Genomic DNA, 11947 nt, shown 5'->3' with positions numbered 1-11947 from the left:
TATATATATATATATATATATAATATATATATATATATATATATATACATTAGAATATATAATATGTATTCTAATATATATAATTAATTTATATCGTTATGCGTATAGGAAGGAGATAATGTGGGATGGATCTTGCTTTGCATGAAAAGTTGAAAACCTACATACCCAGATAGCAATGTGTCTGCATTGTTGCTGGCATGTTGCCGACAACATAGTATATGTTACTATCAGAATTGTGGCAACTGAGTCCGCATTTGTCGGCAAGTTGATGCCTTCACGATATAACAATTTTGTATAACAACTTGCCAGCAACTTATTGGCAACTCATGCTGCGGTCTAAAATCGTTTGATTCAAAATTCGAGCTGTTGCTGTCATATTGCTGTAATAATTCATAGGATCAAATCACAATGCTGTCATATTGCTAGCAACGCGAAATAAATTTGATGCTGCTCTTTTGCTGATAAATTGCTGGCAATACATATATTCAATGTTGCCTGCGTGTTGCTTCAAATATTAAATTACTCGAAATCAATTGAAGCAAATATACGGCCAGTTGCCAGCATCATAAGCAATCACAGGTTTGCGCGATTTTGCTCAGACACGCTTGGCTATCTGGGTACATACTACGTTTACGCGAACTGTACAATGATAGAATTTTTCCACTCTTTTGATTGCCTCCTCGAACAGTGCAATTTTTTCTCTGATAAGTATTTTTTTGTATCATTAAAACCAATAGAAATATCTCAAGTAATCAAGATATACAAAACACTCTGTATATTTTTTATAATAATAGTAATGTATAATGAATGGTAATGTATAATATTTTATAGTATATAAATAGTATATAGTATATACTATTATAATAGTATATAGTATATAAATAAGTTGCTTCTTGATTGGTATCGATTGTTATTAACTTTTGATTGCTGGGATAATAATTAAGGGATAATAATTAAAGCATCAATTATAAGTCTAAAAATGCGATTTGTTATTTGAGAATTTACTTGCTATTATATATTGAATATAAAATTCATGAAAAATTTATTTCAAATAAAGTTGTTGTAAGGGATATTATACACTTATTATTATTTTTTTAATATGGCAATTTCCTACGATAACGTTATAATACATAAGACATAATTTGATCTACACGGAGAAAATTTTCTCTTAAAATTTACCCTGAAATCATGGTAGTTGTGGGACAACATGTACCACCAAGAATTTTATGCAAGCTATTCTGATTAATATCTACCATAATAAAAAATATTAATATCTATTACATTAAAATATAAAATATGTTTGATTAATTTTACTAAAATATATCTATTTCAATAATTTTTCAAAATTTACCAATCTGCTTGGTAATTTTTATGACGTTGTTTGTAAAATGTCTTGTATATTTAAAAAATTTTTTGGTTGCCAAGTTGTCCCAAGTTTGTAGTGAATTTAAGGGTAAAATATAACGAAAAATTCTTTCCGTGTACAGTCTATATTCTTTTCATAAGATAGTTTTGCGATTATGCTGTTTCTTAAAGCATCGAATATCTTTTAAATTTATAAAAATATATGTAGAAAATGAATTTGATTAGGGGAGAAAATAAAAAATACATAGTGCGAGTAGTACTCTTGTCGTTGTAAAAATTATTCTTCGTACTTTGGCGGAATGAAATCATAATTATCATAAATAAATATCAAATAGAAGGTACATGCCGAGTAAGTACTGCTATGTGGCCCATTCGGGGAATTCAGATAGATTAAACACATATGTACCCCAAGTAGAAAACGCCACCGCAGTGACGACGAGCGTGACGATACTGGGTCCGATACCGGCGATCATAAAATCTTTTGTCTTTATGTGCCCCGCAGCACTGGCAATTGCATTCGGTGGGGTACCGACTGGTAGATGAAACGAAAAGGAACAGCAGAGAGCCGCTGGCAGCATTAGATACAAGGGATGTATTTTAATAGCCACACACTGAAAGAAGAAAAAAAAATTCTGTTTTAATCCTCAAAAATTACAATTGAATAGCTTAAATCTAGTATTGTGAGCAGCAGTATGGAAAATATGAATAATCTTGTTATTTGGCAACTGAGGAATTTTTTACAAATTCTAATGTCAACAAAGAGTATTTTAAATTTAACCCTTGGAGAACACCTATTTTTTCATTCACGAAGAACACTGGAACAATCTGACCCTACACACTTTGATCGTCTACCATTTTAAATTGACGAGTGCGATCAGCTTGAAAAAATTTCCAGATGTACTTGGAACATTGTTAAATCAATTGATATAAATAAAAAGTGCCGTTGGAATTATTTACATATTTAAGAAAATTAAAAAAAAAATTATTTTTTTGAAAAAAAAAATAGTATATTGTACATACAACTAGTGGAAAAAGTGGTCGATTCTGAATGAGTGTGAAGTTGGTCGCACGAGCGAAGCGAGTTTAGGCTCGACCACTCTTCCCACGAGTTGTTCATATTATTTTTCCTAACAAGAGCGTGAAACAGGCCGCTTTTCGCGCTTGTTTTACAATTTCATTTTTCCACTAGTTGAGAAATGGCTCCATTTTTCAACTAGTGGAGAAATGGATCGTTTTGCTCACTCAAAACAAGCGCGAAAAGCGGCCTATTTTACGCTTGCGTTAGGAAAACGTAATTTACGAAAAAAATTTTATTTTTTTAAATATTTCTGGCTAAAAATTTACGTGTATATCGATATTTACGATAAAACTCGAGGTAAGGGTCAAATTGACCTTGTGTGTTCTCCGAGGGTTAAAAAATAACCTGGATAATGTTATCTACATAAATGTTACCGGCCGCTGCTTCAAGGGTGTATTCTACTTATTAAAATAAGGAAAAAAAAGTTTATATATAAATGTATATCTAAAAATGCATCATTTTCACGTTACAGTCATGTTTGAGTTGAAACTTAAGACAATTACAAGGCATATTATTTTATTTCTAACAATACAAAGTAGTAAAAAATAAAAGTGAAATAAAACAAATCTTAAAACAAATGTTTAAAGCCTCGGTTTAAAGTGACTGCGCCTAGCCGAAATTCACTGCTCCGACTGTTTTCTTAGCGACTAGACACTACAGACGCGCGCTTCGCGCGCGCTATTTAGCTTTAACATTATGCTATTATATAATAATCGCGACACGACGCGAGCTGTCACATCATGACACACACGACGCACTACACGCACGAAACTCGCCACACTCCGCGATGACAGTCCCTCACGGGATGAAGCAAGCTACGGCGCGGCAATCAATCGAGATAACCAATCGGCATCGCGGAAAAGAGGCTTCAATTTTTCGATACAAACGAAATTCATTCAGTTAACACGCCTTTTTTAAAAGTGGACTAGACACTACAGACGCGCGCTTTGCGCGCGTTATTTAGCTTTAACATTATGCTATTATATAATAATCGCGACACGACGCGAGCTGTCACATCACGACACACACGACGCACTACACGCACGAAACTCGCCACACTCCGCGATGACAGTCCCTCACGGGATGAAGCAAGCTACGGCGCGGCAATCAATCGAGATAACCAATCGGCATCGCGGAAAAGAGACTTCAATTTTTCGATACAAACGAAATTCATTCAGGTAACACGCCTTTTTTAAAAGTGGAATCTTCTCACCCTTTCGCAAACACGTGTTGCGTATTTCATTGAACCCGTTTTTCAACAATGCGCTAACGAAGATCATTAATGTTATCACAAACCGAGAGTAGTAGACAATTTGTATTAGATGTCTTCAAAAACATGAGGATATCAGGGAACTACTGAATCATCCTTCGTGTCTTTTTAAATATGACTGAAAACGATGCATTTTTGAACATACGTTTATATATGAACTTTTTTGCTTTAATTTGACGAGTAGAATACACCTTTGAGAAGTAGCGATCCACATTTATATGTTACACCCTGTATGTGATATTATGTCATTGTGTATAAGAAAATATTGACCAATAGTATACAGAGATGTGCTATATAGAGTATACTCATTTTAATACATCAAAAATATTTTAATTATCTCTTATTTTAGAAAAAAATGATTTAAAGAAAAGTTTTAAAAATTGAAAAATTAGGAAATATATATATATATATATGATGCACGTAAATTACACAATGCAAATTGCATACATTTTCTTAAATATAATTTTTTACACCAATTAATCTATACTTTATAACTCTATAAAGATATTAAAAATAAGTCATATCAACGACATTTTTTTGTATTTTATAACGAAATATGTTAGAAAATGAAATATCTCATAAATTATTTTTATAACTTTACCTTGATTTTATATATATAGTAATTAAGAAGAATTGAATTATGCAAAAGAAACAAATTTTATTTAAAAAATTGACACTGTCAATCTCATAAAAGATATATGTATATTATAAAAAATTTATCACATGCATTATATTAACTTTTCTAAAACTATAAAACTTTTGTTAAAAATATTTTTTCTAAAATAAGTAACAATTAATTGAAATGTTTGAGGTAAAATAAAAAAGTTCTACTTTGTATAAAAATTGCATTTTCTCAGTATTAAATTTTTTAATAAAAAACTATAAGATATTACATATATACAATAAAATAATCTTTATTAATTAATTATTGTTAATTGATCTCTATTATATAAAAATTCATTGTTAGCTACTTACCATCTCCGCTAATACTGGCAATATAATATTTGCAACAGCCACGTTGGCCGTTAACTCCGTCACGTTCTCCGCGAAGAAGCAGACGATCAGCAATATTGCCACCACATTAATCTTTTGCAGACCTATCAGGTACTGACCAAGCATTTCCGACAGACCCGATGAAGTGCTACCTGCTGAGATAGCAAATCCACCACCTAACACGAATATTAAACTCCAATGCATTTTCTCGTTTATCATCTTCCATGTTATTAAACCAAGCGATGATTTTGTGGGCCGTTTACGCGGATCCTTGTTAAACGCGTGCAAAAAATCCAATTTTGATGGAATAATAAAAAATAGTATTGTTACACATGCGGCTGCGGTCGAATCCTTAACAGACCTATAAATTTTAAAATTTTAATTATTTTATATTCTCTTTTATTTATGATTTTACAAATTTTATCCTTTCATTATCTTGATTACATTATGGGTAACGTTTAATTGTGAGTTTTATCAAATTAAAATCTTATTAGATTAAAAAAAATTATGAAATTAGGAGAATTATTAGATAAAAAAATTATTTTTTATTATTTTTTTCTTATTTTTTAATTACGTTCATAACGCGTAACAAAATTTGATTCTGAAATGACAAAAGTCAATATTTTCAATCAATACTCACAAGTCTGTGATATAAGCGGCCCAACCCGGCATAAAACCAGGGCTTCTGAAGAACCACAAGAGCACTACGAAAATAAATAGGATACCCACGGAGGACTCGTGCCATGAGATTGGTCCAAGTTCCTTGTACCTTTTCTCAATGACTGCCGCAGCAACACGTTCACCCTGCTGTCCAATATCTATGGCATGAGCATCTTTGCTTTTCGGTCTGAAAAGACCCATGTACATCACCTGCAGCCACAACCACGTGAGCAAACCCATCAATAGCATGGGTGGCACCGAGTACAACATCCAAGAAGCAAAATTTATGCCGGGACTATTGGGAAAACGCCTAGAAATGAATATAAATTTCACAATTGTTGCTATTATTTTCTTTAACATATAAATATTGAAAAAGCATAAATAAAACAGACTGGAATTGAAAATTTATAAAACTAATTTGGTATATGTCAAGCGCAAAGACCGAAAACGCTCGCTGAGCAAAAAGACCGATCACAACGTGTTCTGGCATATCCAAAAAGGTCACAATGTGAAATTCGTATCGTGGCACATCAAAAACGCTCACAATATATATATATATATATATATATACATATATATACAGGGTGACCGAAAAATCGCCTACTCCACTTCGGGAGGTGATTCGGGACCCAAAAACAAGCAAAAAAGTTCATACAAACATAGGTCCGGAAATGAGCCGTTTCCGAGTTATAGCCACTTTTATGTTCAAAAATCGTAATTTAGAATCCGCTGGACATACCTCTTTTTTATTTATTTCTTAAATTAAAAATTTTTATTTTTAAATATTTTTAATTTTTTTAATTTTAATTTTTTTATTTTTTTTTTAATTTTTTAAATATTTGTAAATACGATTATACTTTTAAAAGAAATCAGTTGTTTTCACAGCTACTTAAAATCAGTTGTTTTCACGGCTATTCAAAATCAGTTGTTTTCACGGCTACTTGAAATCAGTTGTTTTCACGCCTATTCAAAATCAGTAAGTAAATCACGGTTTTTCAATAAGTTTCAAATTATTATTTAACAATACCTTACTTTTAGGTTGTATCTAATCTTTCCATATTCATCAATGGATCGTTTAAGTTTTAATAAATTAGCTGATATTTAAAAATAAAAATTTTTAATTTAAGAAATAATTAAGAAAGAGGGATGTCAAGCGGATTCTAAATTACGATTTTTGAACATAAAAGTGGCTATAACTCGGAAACGGCTCATTTCCAAACCTATGTTTGTATGAACTTTTTTGCTTGTTTTTGGGTCCCGAATCACCTCCCGAAGTGGAGTAGGCGATTTTTCGGACACCCTGTATATTGCTTGTGTGTACTCTCATCATAGAACTACCGTATCTGCAGTTTTTTGGTAGTGGTTTTACGGCAAGTGATATCTTTATATCTCAAAAACTGTTGCAGATAATGCAGACACGGTTTTTTTTGTCTAATGAATTCCTTGAGGTGGAAAATGTCAGAATCAATTTATAACTCAAAATGTGAATTTTTGCAGATACGGCACTTTTCCTTATAGCAGGACAATTTGTGTACATACTTCTCTAAAAAGCCCTTCAACGTTAAATTTGTACCGCTTCCGACAATGGTACCGATACCACCGAGACTGGACGCATACGCTGCGACAAGATAATACACCATGGTACTGTGCGTTGGTCTCTTGTTTCTAAAAAAAGGGGGAAAAATTAGCAATGTTACAGTGGAATGTTGTATGTACGAAAACTTATTTGTGTGGAATTCAGATATTAATATTCAGAATTAAATATCTAGTTCTAGAAAATAAAAAATGAAAGAGGAAAAAAATACACAACGATAAATATTTACGTTTCCCCGCTTTCCTCTTCGGCCACTCTTTCTTTCTGTACGAACATGTTCCCGAGTCCTTGCTGAGACAAATTTGAAGAATTATTTTTTTCCATCTTATAATCACACAAGATTTCAGAAAAAACTCACCTCTTCGAGCTCTGCGAGAACAGTTTCCATTATTGGTATCATCATGGCTGTAGCGGCAGTGTTCGAAATCCACATTGAAATGAACATCGTCACGAAGAACAGTCCTAATGTTAGTCTGGGAATAAAAAAAATTGATGAAAGAAAATTTAAATGATAAAAAAGAATTTAAAATCAAAAAGATAAGAAATGTGTGAATATATAAAAATACACGACAAAAATTATTAAATAACTCCGTTATACTAACAGTATTCCCACTCAAGAAATACTTTATAAATATTATTTTTTGACAAAATAGATCAGAAGATGACACGGAATATGTCACGGAATAAAATACGAGACTATAAATTTTTTATAATCACCTTAATACTTATAATTATGAAATAATTGAGGAATTTGACATATGTATAAATAAATCAAATATTAATTTTTAAAAATATCGATGTACATTTTATTAAAAAACGCCATAAAATACCCATTGTATGCATCATATTTTTCTTCTAAAATTGTAAAACTATTTAGAATATATTTTAAGATGAGAAATAAAAGTGATATATTAAAGTGATGTATTTAGTACAACTGTTATAATATTATATCATATTATGAATTGTAATAACGTAAATAATAACGTAAATGATATTCTATTTGCTCTCTATTATGCAATATCTAAATACTCGATGACATAGAACGTATGAAACACCTTCGATGACTGCAACCAATAGTCTTGATAATGAATAGCGCCATTCGCATGTGCAAGCCGGAGTTTTCGATAACCACTGCGATTACCAAACTACCCAGAAACATCATTGTAGTATCGTTCATGTAGCATAGACAGGTCTCATTGGTGGACATAATACCCATCAGGGGATATAGGACCACTGGAATCATACCCGTGATCGGCAATGGCAAAACCTCAGTGACCCAGAACATCGCCATTAACGCGACGATGTATAAACATTTCATTGCGAGAGGCTGCATTGACAAGAAAAGAGAACGATTCTTTAACTTTTTGTATATGAATCTAAATCCACGTATACGTTACAGCTCCTTTTTTCTCACGACAGCTTTATTATAATATAACCTCCGGCGGAATAAAAAATAATGTTTCTCCTTATATTGTAAATAAATACATTAATATAAATTAATATATTTTATGACGTTTGATAGTATAAATCGGAAACATTATCGAAAATTTTTTGTCATTATTATATTGTTGAATTAAAAAAATGTACAACAACAAAGATAATCATTTTTCATAGATTTTCGGACGTAAAATATGATCTCGTTTACTAAATTATTTTGTCACAATTTTTCCACATCACAATTTTAAAAAATTTGCAATTAAAGTTGTAAAAATAGGACAAAGTATTTTGGCATATTGTAACTATGATATATGTGTTGGAGAAGTTTTATTGCAATCAAAATTAATATATATAAACAATAATAAGAAGTGAAATTAAACCGATATGAACCTTTATATAGATTATTATTTCTATTAGCTCTATTATCTCTATTAATTGCAATCAAATAGAGAAGATGTCATCCTTGATCGGGCTGGATCTTGGTAGCTTAATAATAATATTTCTGTGTGAATTTTGTATACTTTTCTTAACTTAGCAAACTACGCGCCGATTATTTGTGGGTCTTGAAACATAGTTTTTTGTTGAAACAGTAAATCCACATACTTAAATTGATAATCAATTTAACTTTTTATGCTAATAAGCATCTTTATTATATCACTGTAAATAATTTATTGCGAAAAATATTACTTTAGCCAGAAGTCGAAACTGGATCTTCCTACGATTGATCGTGACAGACATCTTTATGAATTTGACCACTGAGACATGTGATGATGTTTATCGCAATTTGTTTAATTTTAATTGCAATAAAATTTTTTGGATACAAATATGATATAATATACTAAAATACATAACATTAGTTCTTTTTTGTAACTGTAACTGTAACTGGAAATTTCTCAAAATTGCAATCTCATAGATAGAGCAATTTTAATTTGATATAGGTACACAATCGTATTCACCGTCGAAAACCCTATGGGAAGTGATTACCGTCAATTTTATGCCTGAATAAAAAATAATTTTTTTTTGTTGAATATTATTATTAATAAACGCGCATGAAATTTAATCTACATTTCAACGTGTATCTTACAATAGATCTTATAACATAAAATTTATATAGCTGTTTATTAATTTAAATACAAATTAAAAAGAGGATTTTTTATTTCACCTTTTTTTTACTATCGGATGTGCATGGTAACATGTGAAAAAATCAATTTAATATAGCTGCAATCAGAAAAAAAGTCTTACGCCGTATAAATTATTGTATTAATTAATGCAATTCTTTATTTTTTATATGTTTCTAATATTTTTCTTTGTTTCTAATATTTCTTTATTTCTAACTTTTCCATAAATGTAGGGGAGACCGGGGCAAAGTTGTCATTATTTCTTTGGTGCCGATTTTTAACAATAAAACAAATAATTTTAAAATGTGGTATACCGTTGTAAAGAGTGAACCCTTGGCTACAAAATTTATAAGGACATTTTTGGTCTACGTCGCTTTGTTCAACTGGTGTAGAGTGAAAACGACGAAGGTGCAAAAATTGAAATGTTAAATTTGCCGGGGCGAAGTCGTCACTTCATTCTCGGACTGAATTTTAAATGAATATTCATAATTCTGATCATGAAAAATGATAGGATACATTTTATTAATTATTTTTTAATAGAAAAATGGAAACATTAATTAAAAACATGATGGCGGAAAATAATTACAAGAAAAGCGCACACACTTATGTGCCTTACGCTCGCACGAAATGCACTATTTCTCGTCAGCTCTATTCTGTCATCTCTGAGCACACACAGCACATATTATCCAAGTCTTCGCCAAGAATTCGACCACTGCTGCTTCTTTGACTTTGATTTTCGCCCAAAGCCTCCATGATATGGCTTGGTGACGACTTCGCCCCGGACATAGAAGTTTGATCGCTCACGAAATATTAGAAATCAACGAAAATTAAAAAATGTGACTGGATTCGTGTTTAGCATGCATTACTCTTCACTTATCTCGAGATTCGGAGAGAAAATAATATTTAAAATATTTAAAATTTTCGACGCACAAAAAATTTTACTTTTGATCTCCGAAAACACGTTTGCCTTAATAAAAATCACAATATGACATATAATCTCACTAAACTCCGTTGGTCACATGGGTAAACACTACCATAAGTAGTGTTTACAATATTAATGGCAAGTTCACACAACATACCGATTTCGAGATAATTGTAGTGACGACTCCGCCCCGGTCTTCCCTAAATTTAATTTATTTAATTTTCAAGTATGATTATATTTAAGGAAAAATACATACTTTTTCACTTTCGACAGTTAATATCGGAATCAGGACTAACGGCCATAATACCACAACGAAAGATCGCCAGTAAATGGCTAGAAACTTTAGCAATAATCTACCAAACCCGTCATTTTTCCTAAAATTATAAAAAAATGTTGACAGAAAATGTTGCGTTACAAATTAGAGAGTTAATATCAATCAACGACTCACCCTGTGTTTCTCTCTCTCCCTCCGGATTCCGTAATTTCTGGATATGGATCCTCTGATCTCGAAGTCATTTCGAACTGTTACTGAAATTGAAATATTATAAAATATATTTCTTTATTATACTATAAATCCACAGGCCTGTTTTAATTTGAGCGGAGCCGAGTGCAAATTAAAGAGTGGGTAACTTTTATTATAAGTACCCATGGAATCTCATTGAAATCTATTTCATACATATTTATTTCTCAGTAAAAACAAAAAACATACATTATTTTATAAATAGAAATATTACATTATGTACACACACACACACACGCACGCACGCACGCACGCACGCACGCACGCACGCACGCACGCACGCACGCGCGTGTGCGCGTGTGCGCGTGTGCGCGTGTGCGCGTGTGTGCGTGTGTGCGTGTGTGCGTGTGTGTGTGTGTGTGTGTACTAATATAGTATATTATTATACTATATTATTATACTATACCCTTATTATATTATACTATATTATTATACTTTATACTTTAAACTTTAAACCTTAATATCGTCTAAATGGTTATATTTATAAAAAAAATATAAGAGACCTTTTTTGTAGATCGTTAAATTTTCTACAAAAATATGTAATAATTATTTCATAATTTTTGATAGTCGATATGATACAACATTCATAAGAAGCAAAAACAAGTTTTATAAAATTTATCAAACTTTAACTTTGAATATCTTTTGAACGGTTGAATTTATGAAAAAATGATAAGAAATCTTTTTTGTAGAGCGGTAAATTTACTACAGAAAGTCTATGTGGCGCAATGCTGTATTACTGTTTGTTAGATAGTTATAAAATTTTTTCTATCTTACTAAATGAAAAATAAAAAATCGCGAGTAGCGATTTGTTAATATTAATATTAAGGGCTAAAAATTTAACAGGTATCTTATTTTACCTTCCTGGAAGTATATATGCTATTCATGAAATGAAAAAAAAAGTTGCCCCAAAATGACACGCTCTAACATATACCTACATATATTTTTCCAACTTTATTTAACTGCGCGCCGATTATTTGTCGGACTTGAAAC

At 31.3% G+C, this 11947-nt stretch overlaps 1 protein-coding gene across 1 annotated transcript; it reads right to left on the bottom strand.

The window, feature by feature from the left end:
• Window positions 1-1397: 1397 nt before the first annotated feature.
• Window positions 1398-11146, bottom strand: LOC112460961 (protein I'm not dead yet). The gene is made up of 9 exons (XM_025025932.1): window positions 10886-11146; window positions 10694-10811; window positions 8016-8287; window positions 7319-7433; window positions 7190-7251; window positions 6906-7031; window positions 5347-5676; window positions 4689-5067; window positions 1398-1976 (listed from the first exon to the last, which is right to left on the bottom strand). Exons 1-9 carry the CDS (start codon window positions 10951-10953, stop codon window positions 1725-1727), a joined length of 1722 nt encoding a protein of 573 aa, XP_024881700.1. The 5' UTR covers window positions 10954-11146; the 3' UTR covers window positions 1398-1724.
• Between the last annotated feature and the right edge of the window lie 801 nt (window positions 11147-11947).

Source organism: Temnothorax curvispinosus, unplaced genomic scaffold (assembly GCF_003070985.1).
Source record: "Temnothorax curvispinosus isolate PA1 unplaced genomic scaffold, ASM307098v1 QBEX01010939.1, whole genome shotgun sequence".
Classification (NCBI taxonomy): Eukaryota; Metazoa; Arthropoda; class Insecta; order Hymenoptera; family Formicidae; genus Temnothorax; species Temnothorax curvispinosus.
This window is presented reverse-complemented; position numbering and strand designations above follow the sequence as displayed.